Source organism: Poromitra crassiceps, assembly GCF_964638095.1.
Source record: "Poromitra crassiceps genome assembly, chromosome: 8".
NCBI lineage: Eukaryota > Metazoa > Chordata > Actinopteri > Beryciformes > Melamphaidae > Poromitra > Poromitra crassiceps.
This window is the reverse complement of record NC_139629.1, coordinates 59,332,166-59,359,288: the sequence shown is the minus strand read 5'-3', so window position 1 is coordinate 59,359,288 and position 27,123 is coordinate 59,332,166. Positions and strand designations below refer to the sequence as shown.

General features: G+C 44.9%; 1 protein-coding gene across 1 annotated transcript in view; it reads left to right on the top strand.

The window, feature by feature from the left end:
• LOC310780822 (monocarboxylate transporter 12-B-like) overlaps positions 1-27,123 on the top strand; it is a gene marked incomplete at both ends in the record, with an annotated part of 210,061 nt that overhangs the window by 65,546 nt on the left and 117,392 nt on the right. The window contains 2 exons of the mRNA XM_083641319.1: positions 20,817-21,101; positions 24,001-24,394. Of these exons, the coding sequence (XP_083497445.1) occupies positions 20,817-21,101; positions 24,001-24,394 (679 nt within the window). The remainder of the gene's footprint in view (positions 1-20,816; positions 21,102-24,000; positions 24,395-27,123) is intronic.

The following is a 27,123-nucleotide window of genomic DNA, read 5'->3' as shown; positions in this document are numbered from 1 at the left end:
ATATTGGCAGTCCTAAACCTTTTTCAGAACCAAAGTTGACACCATTCGCTCCCTGCTCTCTGCCCCCTCCGCATCACCTGCTCCCACTACCGCCCCGCCTGTTATCTCCCAGCCTCTTTGCTGTTTCTCCACCATCACACAGCAAGAGGTTGAAGGCATCGTCAGCAAAATTAAACCATCCACCTGTGGACCCCTTCCCCACAGCTTTACTCAAATCTAACATCTCCTCCATAAGTCCTCTGCTGACAAAAATCATAAACCTCTCGCTCCAGTCTGGCCATGTCCCCCCTGCTCTGAAAACTGCCATCATTACACCCCTCCTCAAAAAACCCACCCTGGATCCGGAAGTCCTCGCCAACTACAGGCCTATATCAAATCTCCCCTTCCTGTCCAAAGTTTTGGAAAAAGTAATCGCTGCTCAACTCCATAACCACCTCAACATCAACAGTCTTGCTGAGAAATTTCAGTCTGGCTTCCACACTGCACACAGCACGGAGACAGCTCTGGTCAGGGTCTCCAACTCCAACCTCCTGGAGCAACCCAAGACAAATCTGCGCACCATGGGCGACCGGGCTTTCTGCTCCACCACCCCACGTTTGTGGAATGCTCTCCCTGACCATCTGAGAGCCCCACAATCTATTGACGCTTTTAAAACTGGACTCAAGACTCACCTTTTTAGCAAAGCTTTTCCTTAAAACTGTAACTTTTAATGTTCTTTTAATGTTCTTTTAATCTTTTAATTTTTATTATCTTATTTTCCCTTTTAATTTTTATTCTTTTAGTAATTTTTATTCTTTTTACTACTGTAGCACTTTGAGATTTTACCCAAAATGAAAAGTGCAAGACAAGTTCAATTTATTATTATTATTATTATTATTATTTATTTTCTATTCAAGATATATTTTGTAGACATTGTTACCTCCTGTCTACATTGCACTTCTATTGAATTGAAAATAAATAATAAGTACATTTATTTGTATTCATTTGATTCCCAATCACGACACACTGGTAAGAATTATTAATATCTAATTAAAAATGCTTTGAAATGCAAAATAATGGCATTTTAATCATGCGATACAAAGATGCGATTAATCGCGATTAAGAAAATTAATTGTTTGACAGCCCTAATATATATATATGTGTGTATGTGTATATATACATCAGAGGAGGTTTTTCCAGTGAGGCATAGGAGGATGGTCCTCCTCTATTAGATTGGGGATTTTATATAAAAAAAAATATTATCATTTTTTTTTTTTTTTTCATTTTTCATTTTTCATTTTTTTTTTAATAATAAAATATCAATCAAATGTGTTTTTTCTTATGTGCAGACGCTCATTTTTTCATTCATTATATTCTTAAAATGCTTCAACAACTGACACTGATGGAAAAGAGAGCTCCATGCAGATGAGTCACTCTGGCCCTGGTCCCAGCGTGGGGTAGGCAGATAAAAAAACATTCGCCCTGTGGGTGTTTATTTTTTTGGTAATTTATCTAATGAAAAAATATGATTGGTTGAAAAACACTTGCAATTCACAGAGAACACGTGAGAGTGATGTGTTTTCCAACCAATCAGATTGAGCTGGAAGGGAGCAACCAGCCTTAGCCTGGTGGTTCCAACCATGGAACCAGCCTTAGCCTGGTGAAACCAGGTGAAATCTAATTGGTTGTTGGTTGGATAGATTGCTGACATTGATTGACATTGTATTGTCCACTGGTCTCTCACGCTGAATCAAGTAGGAAGTGAAATCCACTGCCTGTGATGACCTGACAGGAATGATTTACGACATTTACTGAGACAGTAGCAGCATATTATATTTCCCCCTTATTTTTATTTACTTTTTTATCAATCAGTAAGTGTTCACAAGCCAGACAGTCGTTGCATTGGATTACGACCCAAAACGAGTTTCGAGTTGCGGGAGCCTTGCGCTGCGCGATACTGGGCTTTTTGCAATGTCAGAAAACTGGAATATTTGCAACGTCTCGGCTGCAGCGGTTCCACTACAGACAGCATGGATATACAAGTAAGTCAATTGATTTCAAGTTATCCGAGCCTTCTATTAAATTCGGCGTGAAAATGGTTCACCGAGCAGCGCTATTTTTGTCGTATTGAAGTTTCATCCTGAAATTTTTTATAATAAAACCCGCAACCTTAAATTCCCACATTTTTTTACTGAATTTGGCCTGTAAATCGATGGCTGACAGCGAGCTCATTTTTAAAGTGTGCGTGAGTGGTGATCTTTATACCATATGAAAGTAGAAGAAATAAGGAATCGATTGGGACGAAGCATGTCAACCTCGCATGTCGGGAAGGGGGGGGTAAATAACGCTCCAAAGTTGATGAATTGGAATGTAACTAAACGAGCGAGTATGTTGATAGTGCAGGGGAAGACACACTCTCGTTCCAGATGCAATAAAGTGTAATTTAACGCTATTTGACAACAGTTTCGGCCATAGACTATGTCAAGTATCATACAAACAGTGCAAGACAGCCATTATAAAGACAGGTGGGCTGATTGAATGGACAACACCTGTCTTGTGAAAGCACACCTGAGTGTGATTACAATGACATCATAGGATCAGTCATGCAGTAATAGGCTACATTTTCGGTACTGGCGCAGATTAATCAAAACATTGATGTCACAGGTAGGCTGTATACCATAATATATCATGAATCTATGTGAATAAATAGATTTATATAAATAGTAATCACAGCCTAATGCATAGAGATAAATCCTGAAACCTTCTAGCAACAGTTCTAGCCTAAGCCAGTGGTTTTCAAAGTGGGGTCCCCAGCAAAAAGGGGGGATAATCTATTTTCACTATAATTCCATGCCATCCATAAGTAACACAATCTAAGATAGTGTAGAAGTGAGTAACTAGGCTAATTATAACCATAACAGCACAAATAATTGACAAAAATCTCGAAATAAATATACAGTATTTACTCTGAGAAATGAAATAATGAGAAAAGGAACAATTATTGATGGTTAAAACTGAATAATGACATCACAACAGTCTAATCCTAATGCTAATTTAAAATGAGATTTGGGCGTTTTGGGCAAAAGAGAAAAAAAAAAAAGCCCAAATTTTTTGCCACCGAAACTACCTCCCCTGTTTCCAATCTCACCAGCCGCCACTGATATACATCATATATATATATATATCTATATCTATATCTGTGTTTATATATATATATATATATATATATATATATATATATATATTTTAGGGCTGTCAAACGATAAATTTTATTAATCGCGATTAATCTTGCGATTAACTATTAATCGCGATTAATCACATCTTTGTATCGCATGTTTAAAATGCCATTATTTTGCATTTCAAAGCATTTCTTATTATATATTAATCATTCTTACCAGTGTGTCGTGATTGGGAATCATTAACTCATTCACCGCCAAAGACGTCTTTGACGTCTTATCAGAAATAGCCATCCACGCCAAAGACGTGTTTGACGTGTTTTTGTTTTTATGTGTGCAGCGCGTAGTTGAAACACTTACCCAGCCTGTGACACAGACACGGGTCCCTAAACCTCAAAGTCAAGCCGACAGCACGTTATCAAACACATACCGCAGCTGTTGTTTGAAACGAGAAAGAAGGAGGAAAGGAGGAAACACAGAGAAACGCGCTTCCTTGTACAGAGGAAAAAACGCCATTGAAACGCCTCTCGGCGCGCTGCACTGCTGCCTTGCTGCAGGGCGAACCTGGATTGCCTAGTCAAACCCGTGACGAACATGATCGATCCGGTTCCAGCAGCGCCTGGTCCCAAAGCCAAGCCGCGGACCTGTTCCTGTGTCGTGTGACTCGTGTCGCAGCATTCGTCCCACTCCCAGCCCGAACGAGAGGAGGAAAACGCTGATGGGGAAGGAGGGGGAAGGAGGTGCGATCTAGCTGCAGGCAGCTGTGGACAGAACTCTCTCTCTCTGTGTGTGTGTGTGTGTGTGTGTGTGTGTGTGTGTGTGTGTGTGTGTGTGTGTGTGTGTGTGTGTGTGTCTGTGTCTGTGTGTGTCTGTCTGTCTGTCTGTCTGTGTGTCTGTCTGTACACTCACTCACACTGAGCAAACTGTATTGTTGAATGTAAAAAAAGCACTTCATATTTTATTTTTTTGTCATTTGTGTCATAATGAATAATATTTACATGTCTGATGTCAATACAGTTCAAAATAAAAGAATTGAGAGCGATTTCTGCATGATATTGTGTGCTGTACATAAATGCCATTTTCTGCAATTTCTTTTCTCAGAGAGACATTTTGGGTGAAAACAGGGTGTATATAAATGGCTATAAGTAGAGTACAGAACATGCTAAAAGCTCACTTTTTTTCCCCTGGTGAACCCAGAGACGTACATCTTCATTTTGAGGTATTGCAAATCACTCTGGTGCTAATAGATAATTTACTGTGGGTCTTGAAAGATGACCAACAATTATGAAAATCTTTGGCCTGTGCTAAATATTGGCAGTCCTAAACCTTTTTCAGAACCAAAGTTGACACCATTCGCTCCCTGCTCTCTGCCCCCTCCGCATCACCTGCTCCCACTACCGCCCCGCCTGTTATCTCCCAGCCTCTTTGCTGTTTCTCCACCATCACACAGCAAGAGGTTGAAGGCATCGTCAGCAAAATTAAACCATCCACCTGTGGACCCCTTCCCCACAGCTTTACTCAAATCTAACATCTCCTCCATAAGTCCTCTGCTGACAAAAATCATAAACCTCTCGCTCCAGTCTGGCCATGTCCCCCCTGCTCTGAAAACTGCCATCATTACACCCCTCCTCAAAAAACCCACCCTGGATCCGGAAGTCCTCGCCAACTACAGGCCTATATCAAATCTCCCCTTCCTGTCCAAAGTTTTGGAAAAAGTAATCGCTGCTCAACTCCATAACCACCTCAACATCAACAGTCTTGCTGAGAAATTTCAGTCTGGCTTCCACACTGCACACAGCACGGAGACAGCTCTGGTCAGGGTCTCCAACTCCAACCTCCTGGAGCAACCCAAGACAAATCTGCGCACCATGGGCGACCGGGCTTTCTGCTCCACCACCCCACGTTTGTGGAATGCTCTCCCTGACCATCTGAGAGCCCCACAATCTATTGACGCTTTTAAAACTGGACTCAAGACTCACCTTTTTAGCAAAGCTTTTCCTTAAAACTGTAACTTTTAATGTTCTTTTAATGTTCTTTTAATCTTTTAATTTTTATTATCTTATTTTCCCTTTTAATTTTTATTCTTTTAGTAATTTTTATTCTTTTTACTACTGTAGCACTTTGAGATTTTACCCAAAATGAAAAGTGCAAGACAAGTTCAATTTATTATTATTATTATTATTATTATTTATTTTCTATTCAAGATATATTTTGGAGACATTGTTACCTCCTGTCTACATTGCACTTCTATTGAATTGAAAATAAATAATAAGTACATTTATTTGTATTCATTTGATTCCCAATCACGACACACTGGTAAGAATTATTAATATCTAATTAAAAATGCTTTGAAATGCAAAATAATGGCATTTTAATCATGCGATACAAAGATGCGATTAATCGCGATTAAGAAAATTAATTGTTTGACAGCCCTAATATATATATATGTGTGTATGTGTATATATACATCAGAGGAGGTTTTTCCAGTGAGGCATAGGAGGATGGTCCTCCTCTATTAGATTGGGGATTTTATATAAAAAAAAATATTATCATTTTTTTTTTTTTTTTCATTTTTCATTTTTCATTTTTTTTTTAATAATAAAATATCAATCAAATGTGTTTTTTCTTATGTGCAGACGCTCATTTTTTCATTCATTATATTCTTAAAATGCTTCAACAACTGACACTGATGGAAAAGAGAGCTCCATGCAGATGAGTCACTCTGGCCCTGGTCCCAGCGTGGGGTAGGCAGATAAAAAAACATTCGCCCTGTGGGTGTTTATTTTTTTGGTAATTTATCTAATGAAAAAATATGATTGGTTGAAAAACACTTGCAATTCACAGAGAACACGTGAGAGTGATGTGTTTTCCAACCAATCAGATTGAGCTGGAAGGGAGCAACCAGCCTTAGCCTGGTGGTTCCAACCATGGAACCAGCCTTAGCCTGGTGAAACCAGGTGAAATCTAATTGGTTGTTGGTTGGATAGATTGCTGACATTGATTGACATTGTATTGTCCACTGGTCTCTCACGCTGAATCAAGTAGGAAGTGAAATCCACTGCCTGTGATGACCTGACAGGAATGATTTACGACATTTACTGAGACAGTAGCAGCATATTATATTTCCCCCTTATTTTTATTTACTTTTTTATCAATCAGTAAGTGTTCACAAGCCAGACAGTCGTTGCATTGGATTACGACCCAAAACGAGTTTCGAGTTGCGGGAGCCTTGCGCTGCGCGATACTGGGCTTTTTGCAATGTCAGAAAACTGGAATATTTGCAACGTCTCGGCTGCAGCGGTTCCACTACAGACAGCATGGATATACAAGTAAGTCAATTGATTTCAAGTTATCCGAGCCTTCTATTAAATTCGGCGTGAAAATGGTTCACCGAGCAGCGCTATTTTTGTCGTATTGAAGTTTCATCCTGAAATTTTTTATAATAAAACCCGCAACCTTAAATTCCCACATTTTTTTACTGAATTTGGCCTGTAAATCGATGGCTGACAGCGAGCTCATTTTTAAAGTGTGCGTGAGTGGTGATCTTTATACCATATGAAAGTAGAAGAAATAAGGAATCGATTGGGACGAAGCATGTCAACCTCGCATGTCGGGAAGGGGGGGGTAAATAACGCTCCAAAGTTCATGAATTGGAATGTAACTAAACGAGCGAGTATGTTGATAGTGCAGGGGAAGACACACTCTCGTTCCAGATGCAATAAAGTGTAATTTAACGCTATTTGACAACAGTTTCGGCCATAGACTATGTCAAGTATCATACAAACAGTGCAAGACAGCCATTATAAAGACAGGTGGGCTGATTGAATGGACAACACCTGTCTTGTGAAAGCACACCTGAGTGTGATTACAATGACATCATAGGATCAGTCATGCAGTAATAGGCTACATTTTCGGTACTGGCGCAGATTAATCAAAACATTGATGTCACAGGTAGGCTGTATACCATAATATATCATGAATCTATGTGAATAAATAGATTTATATAAATAGTAATCACAGCCTAATGCATAGAGATAAATCCTGAAACCTTCTAGCAACAGTTCTAGCCTAAGCCAGTGGTTTTCAAAGTGGGGTCCCCAGCAAAAAGGGGGGATAATCTATTTTCACTATAATTCCATGCCATCCATAAGTAACACAATCTAAGATAGTGTAGAAGTGAGTAACTAGGCTAATTATAACCATAACAGCACAAATAATTGACAAAAATCTCGAAATAAATATACAGTATTTACTCTGAGAAATGAAATAATGAGAAAAGGAACAATTATTGATGGTTAAAACTGAATAATGACATCACAACAGTCTAATCCTAATGCTAATTTAAAATGAGATTTGGGCGTTTTGGGCAAAAGAGAAAAAAAAAAAAGCCCAAATTTTTTGCCACCGAAACTACCTCCCCTGTTTCCAATCTCACCAGCCGCCACTGATATACATCATATATATATATATATCTATATCTATATCTGTGTTTATATATATATATATATATATATATATATATATATATATATTTTAGGGCTGTCAAACGATAAATTTTATTAATCGCGATTAATCTTGCGATTAACTATTAATCGCGATTAATCACATCTTTGTATCGCATGTTTAAAATGCCATTATTTTGCATTTCAAAGCATTTCTTATTATATATTAATCATTCTTACCAGTGTGTCGTGATTGGGAATCATTAACTCATTCACCGCCAAAGACGTCTTTGACGTCTTATCAGAAATAGCCATCCACGCCAAAGACGTGTTTGACGTGTTTTTGTTTTTATGTGTGCAGCGCGTAGTTGAAACACTTACCCAGCCTGTGACACAGACACGGGTCCCTAAACCTCAAAGTCAAGCCGACAGCACGTTATCAAACACATACCGCAGCTGTTGTTTGAAACGAGAAAGAAGCAGGAAAGGAGGAAACACAGAGAAACGCGCTTCCTTGTACAGAGGAAAAAACGCCATTGAAACGCCTCTCGGCGCGCTGCACTGCTGCCTTGCTGCAGGGCGAACCTGGATTGCCTAGTCAAACCCGTGACGAACATGATCGATCCGGTTCCAGCAGCGCCTGGTCCCAAAGCCAAGCCGCGGACCTGTTCCTGTGTCGTGTGACTCGTGTCGCAGCATTCGTCCCACTCCCAGCCCGAACGAGAGGAGGAAAACGCTGATGGGGAAGGAGGGGGAAGGAGGTGCGATCTAGCTGCAGGCAGCTGTGGACAGAACTCTCTCTCTCTGTGTGTGTGTGTGTGTGTGTGTGTGTGTGTGTGTGTGTGTGTGTGTCTGTGTCTGTGTGTGTCTGTCTGTCTGTCTGTCTGTGTGTCTGTCTGTACACTCACTCACACTGAGCAAACTGTATTGTTGAATGTAAAAAAAGCACTTCATATTTTATTTTTTTGTAATTTGTGTCATAATGAATAATATTTACATGTCTGATGTCAATACAGTTCAAAATAAAAGAATTGAGAGCGATTTCTGCATGATATTGTGTGCTGTACATAAATGCCATTTTCTGCAATTTCTTTTCTCAGAGAGACATTTTGGGTGAAAACAGGGTGTATATAAATGGCTATAAGTAGAGTACAGAACATGCTAAAAGCTCACTTTTTTTTCCCTGGTGAACCCAGAGACGTACATCTTCATTTTGAGGTATTGCAAATCACTCTGGTGCTAATAGATAATTTACTGTGGGTCTTGAAAGATGACCAACAATTATGAAAATCTTTGGCCTGTGCTAAATATTGGCAGTCCTAAACCTTTTTCAGAACCAAAGTTGACACCATTCGCTCCCTGCTCTCTGCCCCCTCCGCATCACCTGCTCCCACTACCGCCCCGCCTGTTATCTCCCAGCCTCTTTGCTGTTTCTCCACCATCACACAGCAAGAGGTTGAAGGCATCGTCAGCAAAATTAAACCATCCACCTGTGGACCCCTTCCCCACAGCTTTACTCAAATCTAACATCTCCTCCATAAGTCCTCTGCTGACAAAAATCATAAACCTCTCGCTCCAGTCTGGCCATGTCCCCCCTGCTCTGAAAACTGCCATCATTACACCCCTCCTCAAAAAACCCACCCTGGATCCGGAAGTCCTCGCCAACTACAGGCCTATATCAAATCTCCCCTTCCTGTCCAAAGTTTTGGAAAAAGTAATCGCTGCTCAACTCCATAACCACCTCAACATCAACAGTCTTGCTGAGAAATTTCAGTCTGGCTTCCACACTGCACACAGCACGGAGACAGCTCTGGTCAGGGTCTCCAACTCCAACCTCCTGGAGCAACCCAAGACAAATCTGCGCACCATGGGCGACCGGGCTTTCTGCTCCACCACCCCACGTTTGTGGAATGCTCTCCCTGACCATCTGAGAGCCCCACAATCTATTGACGCTTTTAAAACTGGACTCAAGACTCACCTTTTTAGCAAAGCTTTTCCTTAAAACTGTAACTTTTAATGTTCTTTTAATGTTCTTTTAATCTTTTAATTTTTATTATCTTATTTTCCCTTTTAATTTTTATTCTTTTAGTAATTTTTATTCTTTTTACTACTGTAGCACTTTGAGATTTTACCCAAAATGAAAAGTGCAAGACAAGTTCAATTTATTATTATTATTATTATTATTATTTATTTTCTATTCAAGATATATTTTGGAGACATTGTTACCTCCTGTCTACATTGCACTTCTATTGAATTGAAAATAAATAATAAGTACATTTATTTGTATTCATTTGATTCCCAATCACGACACACTGGTAAGAATTATTAATATCTAATTAAAAATGCTTTGAAATGCAAAATAATGGCATTTTAATCATGCGATACAAAGATGCGATTAATCGCGATTAAGAAAATTAATTGTTTGACAGCCCTAATATATATATATGTGTGTATGTGTATATATACATCAGAGGAGGTTTTTCCAGTGAGGCATAGGAGGATGGTCCTCCTCTATTAGATTGGGGATTTTATATAAAAAAAAATATTATCATTTTTTTTTTTTTTTCATTTTTCATTTTTCATTTTTTTTTTAATAATAAAATATCAATCAAATGTGTTTTTTCTTATGTGCAGACGCTCATTTTTTCATTCATTATATTCTTAAAATGCTTCAACAACTGACACTGATGGAAAAGAGAGCTCCATGCAGATGAGTCACTCTGGCCCTGGTCCCAGCGTGGGGTAGGCAGATAAAAAAACATTCGCCCTGTGGGTGTTTATTTTTTTGGTAATTTATCTAATGAAAAAATATGATTGGTTGAAAAACACTTGCAATTCACAGAGAACACGTGAGAGTGATGTGTTTTCCAACCAATCAGATTGAGCTGGAAGGGAGCAACCAGCCTTAGCCTGGTGGTTCCAACCATGGAACCAGCCTTAGCCTGGTGAAACCAGGTGAAATCTAATTGGTTGTTGGTTGGATAGATTGCTGACATTGATTGACATTGTATTGTCCACTGGTCTCTCACGCTGAATCAAGTAGGAAGTGAAATCCACTGCCTGTGATGACCTGACAGGAATGATTTACGACATTTACTGAGACAGTAGCAGCATATTATATTTCCCCCTTATTTTTATTTACTTTTTTATCAATCAGTAAGTGTTCACAAGCCAGACAGTCGTTGCATTGGATTACGACCCAAAACGAGTTTCGAGTTGCGGGAGCCTTGCGCTGCGCGATACTGGGCTTTTTGCAATGTCAGAAAACTGGAATATTTGCAACGTCTCGGCTGCAGCGGTTCCACTACAGACAGCATGGATATACAAGTAAGTCAATTGATTTCAAGTTATCCGAGCCTTCTATTAAATTCGGCGTGAAAATGGTTCACCGAGCAGCGCTATTTTTGTCGTATTGAAGTTTCATCCTGAAATTTTTTATAATAAAACCCGCAACCTTAAATTCCCACATTTTTTTACTGAATTTGGCCTGTAAATCGATGGCTGACAGCGAGCTCATTTTTAAAGTGTGCGTGAGTGGTGATCTTTATACCATATGAAAGTAGAAGAAATAAGGAATCGATTGGGACGAAGCATGTCAACCTTGCATGTCGGGAAGGGGGGGGTAAATAACGCTCCAAAGTTGATGAATTGGAATGTAACTAAACGAGCGAGTATGTTGATAGTGCAGGGGAAGACACACTCTCGTTCCAGATGCAATAAAGTGTAATTTAACGCTATTTGACAACAGTTTCGGCCATAGACTATGTCAAGTATCATACAAACAGTGCAAGACAGCCATTATAAAGACAGGTGGGCTGATTGAATGGACAACACCTGTCTTGTGAAAGCACACCTGAGTGTGATTACAATGACATCATAGGATCAGTCATGCAGTAATAGGCTACATTTTCGGTACTGGCGCAGATTAATCAAAACATTGATGTCACAGGTAGGCTGTATACCATAATATATCATGAATCTATGTGAATAAATAGATTTATATAAATAGTAATCACAGCCTAATGCATAGAGATAAATCCTGAAACCTTCTAGCAACAGTTCTAGCCTAAGCCAGTGGTTTTCAAAGTGGGGTCCCCAGCAAAAAGGGGGGATAATCTATTTTCACTATAATTCCATGCCATCCATAAGTAACACAATCTAAGATAGTGTAGAAGTGAGTAACTAGGCTAATTATAACCATAACAGCACAAATAATTGACAAAAATCTCGAAATAAATATACAGTATTTACTCTGAGAAATGAAATAATGAGAAAAGGAACAATTATTGATGGTTAAAACTGAATAATGACATCACAACAGTGTAATCCTAATGCTAATTTAAAATGAGATTTGGGCGTTTTGGGCAAAAGAGAAAAAAAAAAAAGCCCAAATTTTTTGCCACCGAAACTACCTCCCCTGTTTCCAATCTCACCAGCCGCCACTGATATACATCATATATATATATATATCTATATCTATATCTGTGTTTATATATATATATATATATATATATATATATATATATATTTTAGGGCTGTCAAACGATAAATTTTATTAATCGCGATTAATCTTGCGATTAACTATTAATCGCGATTAATCACATCTTTGTATCGCATGTTTAAAATGCCATTATTTTGCATTTCAAAGCATTTCTTATTATATATTAATCATTCTTACCAGTGTGTCGTGATTGGGAATCATTAACTCATTCACCGCCAAAGACGTCTTTGACGTCTTATCAGAAATAGCCATCCACGCCAAAGACGTGTTTGACGTGTTTTTGTTTTTATGTGTGCAGCGCGTAGTTGAAACACTTACCCAGCCTGTGACACAGACACGGGTCCCTAAACCTCAAAGTCAAGCCGACAGCACGTTATCAAACACATACCGCAGCTGTTGTTTGAAACGAGAAAGAAGGAGGAAAGGAGGAAACACAGAGAAACGCGCTTCCTTGTACAGAGGAAAAAACGCCATTGAAACGCCTCTCGGCGCGCTGCACTGCTGCCTTGCTGCAGGGCGAACCTGGATTGCCTAGTCAAACCCGTGACGAACATGATCGATCCGGTTCCAGCAGCGCCTGGTCCCAAAGCCAAGCCGCGGACCTGTTCCTGTGTCGTGTGACTCGTGTCGCAGCATTCGTCCCACTCCCAGCCCGAACGAGAGGAGGAAAACGCTGATGGGGAAGGAGGGGGAAGGAGGTGCGATCTAGCTGCAGGCAGCTGTGGACAGAACTCTCTCTCTCTGTGTGTGTGTGTGTGTGTGTGTGTGTGTGTGTGTGTGTGTGTGTGTGTGTGTGTGTGTGTGTGTGTGTCTGTGTCTGTGTGTGTCTGTCTGTCTGTCTGTCTGTGTGTCTGTCTGTACACTCACTCACACTGAGCAAACTGTATTGTTGAATGTAAAAAAAGCACTTCATATTTTATTTTTTTGTCATTTGTGTCATAATGAATAATATTTACATGTCTGATGTCAATACAGTTCAAAATAAAAGAATTGAGAGCGATTTCTGCATGATATTGTGTGCTGTACATAAATGCCATTTTCTGCAATTTCTTTTCTCAGAGAGACATTTTGGGTGAAAACAGGGTGTATATAAATGGCTATAAGTAGAGTACAGAACATGCTAAAAGCTCACTTTTTTTCCCCTGGTGAACCCAGAGACGTACATCTTCATTTTGAGGTATTGCAAATCACTCTGGTGCTAATAGATAATTTACTGTGGGTCTTGAAAGATGACCAACAATTATGAAAATCTTTGGCCTGTGCTAAATATTGGCAGTCCTAAACTGGCGGTGAATGAGTTAATGCAAATAAATGTACTTTGTGATCTTGAATTTTAGATTTATTTTCAATTGGGCTACATGCACAACTCCACTACTTCCTGAAATTAGTACAGCTTCTTTATTGCCTGTCATCACTATTGGATGAACTGATTAAAGGAGAATTTCGGTTTTTTACACCACAGTCCTCATTTCCAGCTTAAAATATTATGTTTTACTCACCGAAATAGTTTGGCTTCATTCGGATGCCCACGGAAGATTTTGAGCTCCGAGTAGTCTCCTCAAACAGGCTATAACGAGAGCCTGCGGCGAGTGCGGGGCATGCTGCACACACTCTGTAAATGACACCTTTTCGGTCACATCGCGGTTCATTATGGTTGTAAATATAATTATTTAGCTAATAGCTAGAAGCTAAGCTAACACCAACACAACAGTCAACGTTGATCTGCCCCGGATGGGGTTACAGTGTTCATCTTCTTCTGTGGTTTCTCTTCTTACCACACTTCTTCAAAATAGATTAACGCGTTAACGCTGACAGCCCTAATATATACACACCGATATTAAATGTTGAATGTGGATGCCTTTATCTTCAGTGTGCGTGCGTACAAACATATATACATAGATACATGTATATATTTATGTGTGTATATATATATATATATATATATATATATATATATATATATATACATCCTGGTTTTTGACCGGTGGAAAGACAAAAAAAGAGAGCCGGGCCGATACCAGCGGTGGAAATGAGCCATTAGTTACCACCTGCATCCAACATTGAATCACCATCAGAATCAGAATAACTTTATTGATCCCCGAGGGTAAATTGAGTCATGCTACAGCGAATAAAATAATAATAATAATAATAATAATAATAATAATAATGAGTACATAATACTAATAATGAGTACATAATAATAATAATAATAATAATAATAATAATAATAATAATAAAATAATAATAATAATAATAATAATAAAAATCACCAGTGGAAGCAGCAGCAGACTGAGCACGAAAACATTAGGGTTGTCCTACAACCCAGGTTTTACGAGTGAGAACGAGAGCTCTCACTAGTGCCTTAAACGCTGCAACGCAGCCCTATGGAAGACTGTTATTTTGCTCCAAAATTACTTTTCATTAAAACCTGACCACCCACCCGTAGGTGGTGTGGTACCCCCTGGGACTGACACGGATCCACGTGACTACGTCACGTCCTGCCAGCCCAGGGAATAATCACTCTAATTTCTTCCAGCCCGCTGAGATCCGACGCACCCCGTGACGCATCGACACAGCAAGGCTGGGTAGTGAGAGCTCTCGTTCTCACTCGTAAAACCTGGGTTGTAGGACAACCCTAATGTTTTACTTCGTTTCGAACTCAAGCTCTCACTAGTGCCTCCATTCAACCGACCTTGCTGCCGGGAGCACCCCACAGGGCGACCCGAAAGGCACCGGTGAACCACGGCCATATGGCAACGTTTATGCCTAACCGTCTGACATATTAGAGTGGCAACGATACTACTTTTTTGCCACCGACAGCACCGCGTGCGCGAACTGCGCACCGGACACATCGAGACTGTAGTACCTGACAAAAGTGTGATGAGAGGACCATGAGGCCGCGGCACACATGTCCTCCACCGACACACCGCGCAACAACGCAGAGGATGTCGCAACACCTCGCGTAGAAAGCGCCTTGATACCCTCCTGGGGAACCTTGCCCACGGCAGAGTATGCCAACGCGATCGCCTCCACTATCCAGTGTGATAAGCGATCCTTGGAAAGGGGTCCGCCCTGGGCCCTTTGCCCAAAGCAAACCAACAGCTGATCTGTAATGCGTGAAGAACGCGTCCTGGCCACATAGGCCGAGAGCGCCCTTACGGGGCACAGCATGAGCAAACGTCTCTCCTCGCCCGTCTCTAACTGAACGGCGGGGACAGAATGCTGATAAGTCTATGACCATAGACCTAAAGCTGACATTAATAATCTTAGGTTGGTAAGCCGGGTTAGGTCGCAACGTAACCCTGCGCCCATCATTACCACACAGGCCTGCTGCACCGAGAGGGCAATCAGGTCACCAACTCTCTCTCCTGACGACAAGGCCAGCAGCAGCGCGGTCTTTAAAGACAGAACCCTTAAATCGGCGGAGTCCAAGGGCTCAAACGGATGACCTGTTAGCCCGTCCAGCACCGTAACCAGGTCCGATTTGGGGGAAAAAACGCACCGCGACTGCAGGCGCAGTTTACGCGCCCCCTTCATGAGGCGCAAGACCAAAGGGTACGCCCCCACGGGGCTCCCTTCAATTCCCCTATGGCAAGCAGAATCGCGGCTACGTACACCTTAAACGACTGCGGGGACTGACCCGCGTCAAGCAGGCTCTGAAGGAAACAGAGAACTGGTCGCACACTGCAGTTCACTGGATCCACGCCCTTACTTGCTGCATAGTGCATCCCACATTATCAGGCAAGCCCTGGGCTAGCAACTGGTCCGGTTCAGGAGCCAGACCGCTAGCTTCCACCTGCCTGGGGAGGGGTGGAACACCTCCCCCTCCGCCTGGGATAGGAGATCGGCCCGTACCGGCAATGCCCAGGGCGGATCTTGCGCCAGGGAGACCAGGTCCGCAAACCATGTCTGCCTGTGCCAAACAGACTAAAACGAGCCGGAGGCGCTGTTCCCTCATCCTGTCCAACACCTGACGGATCAGGGGGGGGGTCGGGGGAAACGCATAGAGCCCCTCCCTCGGCCACGCGTGCGCTTTTAGCGCGTCATGACCTAACGGGGGCTGTCCTCCTGGATCGAGAACCACAGTGGGCAGTGTGTCGCGTGCCGCGATGCGAGAGATCGACGCAGGCGCGACCAACCCTGTCCCAAACCTGTTCCATCACCCGAGGGTGGAGGCACCACTCCGTATAACGGGGATTACCTCGAGACAGCAGGCCGGTCGTAACTCCCGTCCCGGCAGATAGACCGCTGACACTGAAAGGAGACGGGGATACACCCACAGGTGAATCCCCGCTATGGTTCAGCGCCCCCCGACCGCACACCGCCCTGTTTGTTCAGGTGGGCGATCGCTGCCCTATTGTCCGAGCGAATCAGCACATGGTGCCCATGTGTGAGCCGCTGGAAGTGTTACCTCCGCAGGCCGGGGGGACTGCGCAGGCAACGTTCTCTTTCGAGTCTGGCCGCACGCGGACTTGTCCGGCAGTGCGGTCCCCAAGAGAGCTCCCAACCAACAATGGGCCCACGGCGCCATTGATGGTGGGCTTGTCCTGAGGCAGAGCCCGGCGAATCGCCTTCAGCTCTAGCACGTTTATGTGGCGAAGCTCCTGAGCCTCCCACCGGCCGTTCGCCGAAAAATGCCCGCAAATCGCACCCCCTCCCCACAGGGAGGCGTCTGTGCGAATCACCATCCTGAGCGGGACAGGGCCCCACCGAGTACCTCTCGAGAGGTAACGGGGGTCCGCCCATATAGCCAGCGCCTGCCAGGCCTGACCCGTCAGAGGAACCCTGCGATGACGGTCCCCGGCCGAGTCCAGGCGAAGCCTGAGAACCATATTTGGACCACGAGAGCATGTGTAGCCTCCCTAGCGGGAGCACATGCAGTGCTGAGGCCATCAGGCCCAACATCACTGTGCACTGATGCACTGACACCGAGGGCACAGACCTAACGTCCTTGGCTTGCTGTCCGAACCGTGCTAGCCTGTCGCTCTGGTGAAAGGCTCGCAGGAAGTATAGCTCGAGCCCCAGGAAGGTCGCCGCCTGCGCTGGGACGAGGCAACTCTTCTGCCAGTTCACCAAAAACCCTAAGGTTTGCCGGTGATCGGTCACCACCTTGGTATGTTCCGCGGCACAGACCCTCGAGTCGGCCGCTAAGAGAACGTCGTTGAGATATAGGAAGACGCGGATCCCCCTCGCGCGGAGGGGAGCCACGGCTGCCTCCACGCACCCCGTGAAGGTTCGCGGGCTCAAAGACATGCCGAATGGCAAGCCACAGAACTCGTAAGCCTTCCCCAGGAAGGAGAACCTCAGGTATTTCCTGTGTCTCCTGACCATGTGGACATGGAAGACCGCACCTTCCAGATCCCTGGAAGTAAGAAATCCCCCTGTCTCAACTTGAACAGGCGGGGAAGAGAGCATTCGGGATGGGACTTCCTCAGCGTCTTGTTGAGACGCCGAAGGTCCAATTTTGGACGCATGGATCCGTCCATGGCCTCCTCCTCCACGGCCAGATCGGGGGTCCCGTCGAACGTGGGTGGGCAAACTGTAGCGCGTATCCCCTCTGGAGGGTGCGCCGTAATGGGGACGGGGGAACATAGATGCTCCCAGGCATCGAGCCTGTTGGACAAGATGGTCTCTTGTGGCCAACGGAGCGGAACCCGTTCCACCACTCGGATCATACTCTCTCCCTCAATGTCCCCATAGGAGACAGTGAACGGTCATCAAAAGCAGAGAGCATATGAACTGAATCAAGTCTCTCTGCCCGCTTCGCGCTCAGAAAAGAGTATCACCGTCTCATCATCGTGGATAGCGAGACTGAACATTTTTAGAAACACATTTCTCAAGTTAGAAACTATAGAAATGATCCCTGAAATATAGTCATGAGCATACTGCTGGGCACCGGGACCTTTCGATCCGGTGCCCTGATGGGGGGGCGGGACGTGAGAGGCTACGCCCCCCTGCCGCATGGACAGTTCCGTAGAAGCTGTGCATGCTGGGGGAGAACTTCTTACGCACGCTCCGCCTACTGACGCGCTGTTGTATCGAAGTAACCCCCCCCCCCCCCCTGCCGTGCGCCTTTCGCAGGCTGGGGGGACTGCGGAGGTAACGTTCTCTCTCGAAACGCACGTGGACTTGTCCCACAGTGCGGCCCCCAGGCGAGCTCCCGACCAGCAATGAGCCGTTGGTGCCATTGATGGTGGGCTGTCCTAGGAGCCTCTAGCCGAGGCCAGGCCGTAGCCATGGACCAAGGCGAGCCTTGATGCTGGGTATGAGACCCTGGGCGAGCTCCCGACCGAACTCGGGCCTTGGGCACCGAGGACGGTGGGTCTAAAGCTACAAGCCGCAGGCTGGAACTAAGCCCAGCCTTGGTGAGCCAACCGGTGGGCTTGACCTGCTGCCAACCGAGGCCAGGCCGTGGCCATGGACCAAGGTGCGCTGTGCCCCCAGCCAGGCTCCCTGCACTTGCAGGGGGCGCCCCAACAAGGGAGTGCGACCCATGGAGAGCTCCCAACCACCCCGGGCCTTGGGCACCAAGGGCGGTGGGCTTGTCCTTAGAGCTACAAGCCAAAGGCTGGCACTGAGCCCAGACCTTGGCGAGCTGTAAGCCCTGCTGGACGCGTAGCGCCAGCAAGGAGCAGTATGTCTATTGTAGCGGAGGTATCTCGCGCCCAATGTACTTAGCACACAGGTACTAACTGCACGGGTGCACGCCAGCTATCTGCAAAACGCTATCGTTCTGTGCTAAACAGTACTAAATATTGCTATCTGCACCTATGCAAGGCAAGCTAGCTTTAACACTTCTTTGAGAGCGGACCTTGGTCAGCTCTAAAGAGCTTAGCTGCGGACAAAACCGAAGGTTCAAGGCGCCTGTGCAGCGTGCTCGTGCCCAAGGCCGAACACGCACTTAACGTGCCGATTCATACTCGGCCAAGTAGTTTTACACACGGCCCATCCCCTCCCTGACCTTCCCTGCTCAGTAGCAAGAGGAAGCAGGAAGCTAACCACTAATAGCAAGCTCCCGCAGGGCGCACCCTATTAGCGGGAGTACTGCTTAAGCAAGCTAGCAAGAAGCACAGGCTAGACAGTAAGCAACCCGGAGGCTAGCGAACGTGCGCGTGCAATGGTAACGTAAGCGGCAATAGCCCATCCCGAAGGGGGGGCACCAATACCCACAACCTGTTAACCCGAGAGAACAGACGTGGAAGCCACTAGCTAAGCTTTAGCATAAGCACTGAGAGACAAGCGTGCGCTAACACAAGCCTGCGCACAGGCCGGTGCAGCGCGTCTCTACCCTGAGTAACACGGGGAAGCAAGCGTGACCGCAAGCAAAGGCCAGCGGCCCGCGAAGCTAGTCAATCTCAGAAGAAACTCCTCAGCGGGAGTTGCAATCTAGTAGATGCTAATTGCACGAGGCAAGCAACACTTAGCAGACAAGCAAGCTGGCTAAGATGGCATAAGTACTGAGAGAAGCGGCCCACACAAGGTGCGGGGCGAGCTCACCTAGCTAGCGAATCGCCCAGCTAAAATCTCAGACGCCAGTAAAGCTACACTACACTTATGTAGGTCCCAGCAACGCCTGTGCGGCGTGCTCCTGCCCGCATGCACACATCAAATTAATTGTGCCGGTCGTAACCGGTAGCCTCACAGCTAATACAGCACCTAGCTGTTCCCCCCTCTCTCTGCTAACAGGAAAACGGGGTTACACATCGCTAGATACTGGCTGCACGGGAGCAAGCTAGCTAACTAGCTATTTCACTGAAGAGCATGGCTACTAGCTACTACTCTCGCTTAAGGCGCGCACTACACAGAGGTAGCTGGCGCGAAGTACTTAGCACACAGACACTAACTGCACGTGTGCACGTTAGCTATCTGCCACAATAACCGGGTGCGTTACCCTGTCTGGGGACGCAGCCAGATTGCTACAAGGTAGTCCAAGCTAGCTGCACTGAGCAAACTAGCTAACTATCTAACGCGCGCGCTCTACAGCCGGCGTTCCTAAAGTACCTAGCAACAGAAACAACCGCACGGATGCAGCTAGCTATCTGTGACAACTGTGCCATTTAGCCTGTTGTTCTAGTGCTAACGGTACAAGCTATTCTGCATGTATGCAAACCTAGCTAGAGTTATGAGTGCAGACCTGAGTCATGCGCTCAAGCCTAACAATGTTACCCCGTTTCCGGGGAAACGTTTCAAATCAACTGCACGGCGGCAGCTAACAACAGTTAACTAAGGAAGATACTCTTAGCTTTTTAGATGACTTGTTCCGACGCCGCAGGGTGAAGGGTACAGGGTCGGGTCTCCGAAGCCTGCTTTATCCCGTCCACGCGACCCTCTTGAGGTGGGCAAGTCAGCCGGAACGAGCCTAGTATCTAAAGCTATATAATATAACTCCTCGTTAACCGCGGAGCTTTCAAAAACACGTCTTCACAGCGGCTGGAAGAAAGCGGAAGTGATTATTCCCTGGGCTGGCAGGACGTGACGTAGTCACGTGGATCCGTGTCAGTCCCAGGGGGTACCACGCCACCTACGGGTGGGTGGTCAGGTTTTAATGAAAAGTAATTTTGGAGCAAAATAACAGTCTTCCATAGGGCTGCGTTGCAGCGTTTAAGGCACTAGTGAGAGCTTGAGTTCGAAACGAAGTAAAACATAACCTCCTTGGCGGAGGTAATAACCATTTATAATAACCCACAACCTTTTATCTCCTCTCTCTCTCTCCTGCAGGTGTGGGTTTTTCTCTGTGTTACACTCCGGCCATTGCGATGGTGGGTTGTTATTTTGTGCGTAGGAAGGCCCTGGCCTACGGTGTGGCCATGTCAGGTTCTGGGATCGGCACATTGGTGCTGGCCCCAGCCATCACACTGCTGATCGAGCGATACTCCTGGAGGGGTGCCCTACTCATCCTCAGCGCCTTCGTGGCCAACCTCTGTGTCTGCGCTGCCCTGCTGCGACCAATCACAATGCAGGAGGAGAAGGGGCAGTGGGAGGCAACGGGGGAGCAGCGACTGGGTGAGGAGAAGGTGGGGGGAGGGAAGGAAAGAAGAGGGGGAGGAGAAGACAGAGGACAGGAGGAGTGAAAAGCATGGAAGTCACTCTCAAAATGACAAAAGTTTCAGAGGTTTGTCGCAGATCAGAAATCAATGAAAACAAGACTAGGTCAAACCTGACCGTGTGTGATGTGTTCACTATATGCACTACACTAATGGGACATTTCGACCACATAGTACCGCCTCTACTCAGATATGTGAAAAGTACACACATTCTTTACTGAAGTAGAAGTACTGATTCAACTTGTTTACTCGAGTAAAAGTAAAAAATGACAGGCTGTTAAATGTAATCAAGTATAAAAGTCAAAAGTATTTATACCGGCTGTTTCTGTGGAAAGGTAACTGAACCTCACATCATAGATAAACAGAATTTTTGCATGCTGCATGCACTAAATTCTAGGGTGGGGACTCTGGAGACGGTGAACCGAGCACACACGGACACATGTGTGAAATTCTTAAGTGTTACATATAGTTATCATAATCATCATCATTGCCTCATCATCATCATCATCATCATCATCATACCTTTATTTAAACAGAGTAAAGGCCATTGAGAGCAAACTCTCTTTTACAAGGACACCCTGCTTACAATACAAAATAACAACAGCATAGAAAATATTACAGTAAAAAGCAAAAATATTACAGTACATTACTCTGATGATACCCAAAGAGCAACAACATAGAGAATATAGCATATCACAACAAGGATATACATATATAAACTAGGGCTGTCAGCGTTAACGCGTTAATCGCGCGTTAATGCGGGCCCATCATAACAAGTTTTTTTTTATCACGTTAATCGCATGCCGCAATTTTGTCCCTTTGTCGCACCCGTACTTGTAGTCAAGCCGTTCGGTTTCCTGTCTCCTGCTTATGCGGGCAGGCATGGAAAAGAACGACAGCAATACGCTTCTAAATGGCTCGTTTTACTTTAAAAAACTCAGTGCCCAAATGGCACAGTGGACAAGTCGAGAGCCGTAGTTTGCACCTTGTGTAAAACGGAATTAAAATATCACCGAAGTACATCGAGTTTGAGGCGAGCGATCACCTAAAAGTAGCTAGCGGCCAGCTAGCAGCCAGCTAGCTAGCGCGAGACTTATCACTCATTCTTCCTTCAGAGTCTCGGATGCACGGGTCCTCTAACCACTGGGAGGTCAGCTCCAATTGCTTCACGCGATATACACGTTATCAATACTCAGTTTACAATACCGAGCCATTATTCACATGGAAGTGCCAAAGTTTTTAGCTCAGACACAGCCTTCTTCGGCTGTGTCATTTTGGGTTTCGACTGCTCCACAGCGCTGCCGCCGGAAGTATCTGTTCTAGATATATTTTGTAGACATTGTTACCTCCTGTCCAGAGCCACTCCTGTCTACATTCCACTTCTATTGAATTGAAAATAAATCTAAAATTCAACATCACAAAGTAGATGTATTTGCATTAATTTGATTCCCAATCACGACACACTGGTAAGAATGATTAATATCTAATTAAAAATGCTTTGAAATGCAAAATAATGGCATTTTAAACATGCGATACAAAGATGCGATTAATCGCGATTAACTATAGTTAATCACAAGATTAATCGCGATTAATAAAATTAATCGTTTGACAGCCCATATAAACATAAAAGTACCAAATACAGGTGGGCATGGTGGTGCAGTGGTAGCGCTGTCGCCTCACAGCTAGAATATCATGGTTCGATTCCCACCTGGGACGCTGTGAGCGCTGAAGGAGTGCGTGCCCGTCCGCATGTCCTCGAGTGCCCACCGCCCGGTGGGGTCGTCAAAAGGGCCTTTCTGTGTGGAGTTTGCATGTTCTCGCTGTGCCCCCTGGGGGGTTCCTTCATATAGGAACCCCTCACCAAAAACATGCAATATCCTGGTCGCTGAAGTGGTTCCACCCCTAGTCGTTCGGGGCGCCTGTTCAGAGGGAGGGGAACTCAAACAATCAAAACATCAATTCTGGATTCCTCAACCCTAAAAATCCCAGAAACAAAAAAAAGTTATGTGCAGCATTGTAGGCCAAATCATTGAAAGATTGTTTCCAACATGTACATATTTTCACACAAAAATGTGTTTATGATGAGCAACAAAAGTGGGTATGGCCGTTTTGGAGTGGTTTTGGTGCCAAACAAATTCTTGCAATTCATTCAGAATCATCCTAGTTTGACCCCTCACAAGCTGATTCAGGCAGAATTTAAAAAAATCCTTTTTCCCCGTATAAAGTTCGGTGCCGCGTCTATGTGCCGACAGGCCGCAGTGCCGACAGGTCGCAATGCCGATAGCCCACAAGCAGAACCAGCTGAGCGAGGCGGCGTGCAGCGTGTCGGTGGAGCTAACCTCTCCCAGCCCCCACGCCAAACCTAACCTCCCCCCATGCCTAAACCTAACCTCCCCCAGACCCTAACCCAAAACCTAACCTCTCCCAGCCCCCACGCCAAACCTAACCTCCCCCCATGCCATGCCTAAACCTAACCTCCCCCAGACCCTAACCCAAAACCTAACCTCTCCCACCCCCACTCCTAAACCTAAGGTCGGCATTGCGGGTGGTCGGCATAGCGGGTGCATGGTCGGCATAGCGGGTGGACCCCATAAAGTTCCAGGTACCCTAACTTTCAGCAGCTGTGCCGGGTTTCCCTAGGGGAGTTGAAAAAAACCTTTATAAACACGTGAAGTATTTCCTTGGTAAGGAATTTGTTCCCAGATTTTTTGCAATATTCCCTAATATTGCTAAAACACACAGTAGAAAGGATTTGCGAACCCAATCCTGATCATATGCACCTCAAAAGTATTGAAAGTGTTTGTTTCAATAGAGGATCATCAGTTGTTGAAAGTAAAAACATATCTTCTTATCTCCAGGAGGTGTCTGTCAGGTGGACAGCGAGCTCGGTCTGAAACTCGCCAGAGAATGTGAGGATGGCTCTCCATCGTCACCGCCATTGTCGCCTCAGCCTCTGTTGCCTGGCATCAGCCCCAGTTGCACCACTCCCCGGCGCTTCAGCCGCTGCTTCCTGTCTGGGCGGGAGTACTTCCTGTCCGGGCGGGAGTACGGCTTCCTGCTGCATGCAGACTTTCTAGTCCTGGCCGCGTCCTTCCTGCTGCTCGCCAGCGGCTGCAGCTTGCCCTTTGTCTACTTAGTGCCATACGCACTGAGCGCTGGCCTCAGCCAATCACATGCCGCCTTTCTCATGTCCATCCTTGGAGTCATCGACATCGTGGGAAACATCACCTTCGGCTGGCTCACCGACAGGAGGTACAGACTGTGTGTGTGTGTGGAGTGCCGATTGAGCACTTATAATTATCTATCTATTTATCTATCTATCCATCTTTCTCCCCCGAGTATCTGTATCGAGTATCATGATAGTAAACTTGGTATCGGTATCGAAGTAAAAAAATATATATCATGACAACACTATCCGATGTACAACACAACTAACTTCACCCACTTTTGATTGACACTGACAGCCCTCAGAAGCAATCCATGAGCAATGTGACAGCATGTGTGTGAGTGCGTGTGTGTTTGTGTGTGTGTGTGTGTGTGTGTGTGTGTGTATGTCTGTTGGTTGAAATACATACTTTCCTAATTTATTTTCATACAAAAAGAGAGTCATTTGATGTCAAATAAAGTTTAGGGGCCCTATCTTTGTACGGCGCTATCGTTTGCGCTGCCGTTTGCGCGCCTCTTATTGCTATCTTCCCTGCGTCTTAAGCTATCGTCTGCCTCCACCATCCAGTTTTGCGCTGGGATCTAAGCGCAGTCACAGGTGTAGGCATGGCCCATGCGTGTCTGCATGCGTGTCCGTGGGCCTCTAGCCTATCATCTGCCTCCCGCAAGTGTCATTTTGCGCTCTGGCGAAGATACCGTCACTATGTTCCGAGCGTAAACAGAGGTTTGGGCGTTGACCGTGCCAAAATAGGCGTTCCAGCGCAATGTGTTAGAAAAAATGGCCTTGGGTGCTCTAAATTTTAATGCCACCAAATAGCTGGTCAGACGTACGCCTGAGCGCAAACAGTATTCTCCGCGCAGTGCTGGAAATCCTCGCTTGGATAAATTAAGCACAGCATGGATGTCACTCTCCAACACATCGCGCCTGCACACACTCCTCAGAATGCCACATTGATTTTTAACTATAGCCTACATTGCAAAAACACACATGTTGATTTAAAAATTAGAATTTGTTTGTCTGGTTTCATTAGGCTACATAATTCCCGACCATACAGGTCTGTGGTGTGAGGTAACAGTAGATTGCTTTTGAGAAAGTTGTGACGGTGTTGTACCAAAAAGTGATTTGCTGCCAGAAACTGATTTTGCTCCGTGGGCTGCCTCTCCCCACCCTGTGAGCCCCATAGCCAGCCCAAAACACCCAGGGCACTGACCCTCATTCCCCTAATCCAATTCAAAATGCAAATCACTTTTTGGCACAACACCTGTCCGGCCAGTACAGTAACCTCTTTCCCTGCAATTACACGCATGCAAGACCAGCTTCTCCACAGCGCGGATGGCGTGACCGCAGTCAATGGCTTAACCAGAGTAGGACAATTCTGACATAGGCTATTGAAATAGGCTAGAAGTAAAATCTCACACATTCCTACCCTATTAACACGTTCACTGCCGTGGACGAGATATCTCGTCAAGCAGAAACCAACGGTTGACTGCCAATGACGAGATATCTCGTCCAAATTTTTTTTTTTTGACGGTGGGACGTCGATCAACCCCTTTTACATCTCCTATTAAAATATGGGAGGTATTGAATGTGTATAATCTATTTTACCGACCCACTAAGTGGCGACAGTGCTCTCCAGACGAGAGAAAGCCAAGCAAAAACAGCTGCGTGAGGAAGCCATTCTCATGAAAATGGATTGGCGAAAACGCTTTCGCGCAGGGAGCTGGCGGTGGGGGATTGCAAATTTGCATAATAGATTATGGGTGCAACACACTTTGAAACACGCAGCATAAATAAGACCAGAATCGTAAAAGCTTCATCAAAGCTCTCAACCGAAACCCCAAGAAACGAGCGAGCCCATCCAGACTCGCCCAAAGAGCGGCCGCCAGCAGACAGGCAGCAGCAGCAGCAGCAGCAGAAACTCGCTTGTGACACGCCCGCTGCAGAGCCAGGGAGGCAGGAGGAGAACACACACAGAGGGAGGAGTTTGAAGGAGAGGGGGGTTTCCTGCTGTTGTGGAGGAAATTACTGTTCAAAACTATTGTTTAGATGTCTGACGTCTTAATGATGCCAAAAATGAATGGTTAAAGTGACTGTTCTATCGAATTTCACAAAAAGCCATTTATCTCAGCTTAAATTTTCAGACGCTGAAACCATGCTGTATTCAAGTGCTAATGCCTACATAACAAACTAACTCTTTTAGACAGAGAAAGCACACATTCTATTAGTTATTTTGAGGTATTTTGTGTTCACAAAATCTTAGCAGAAAATAATCCTCGGCTCTTGAAAGATGAGCCAGAATCCTCAAAAAAAAACCTTGGCAGAAGCTACCTACAGTAAAAAAAAACGGCTGGCAGTGAATGTGTTAAAGAAAGAAATATTTTTAGATGCGTATGTTATAGCCTATATGAACGAAACATCTAATTACAGTAAGCGCATGCTTTGGGACATATATAACACCATGGGGATATTATCCACTGCGTAACTGCGCAGCGCGGCAGCCCTTTGATGTGTTCAAATCGAATATTGTTCCATCAGCACCAATTTTCGTTATCACAGTTTTTTTTTATTAGTTTCTAATGGTGATCTATATTGAATAATTCATATATCCAATTATCTCCCTCTCTCTCCCCCCTCTCTCTCCCCCTCTCTTGCTCTCCCCATCTCTCTTTTCTCTCTCGCCCCCTTCCTCTCTTTCACTCTGTTCCTCACAGTGAGGAGGAAGCTGCTGACGTGACGCTGTGGCTTGCATGATCACACCTACAAAATGCGTTTGGGCATAAACACGCCTTATGGAGCTGAGAGCCGAGATGACGCA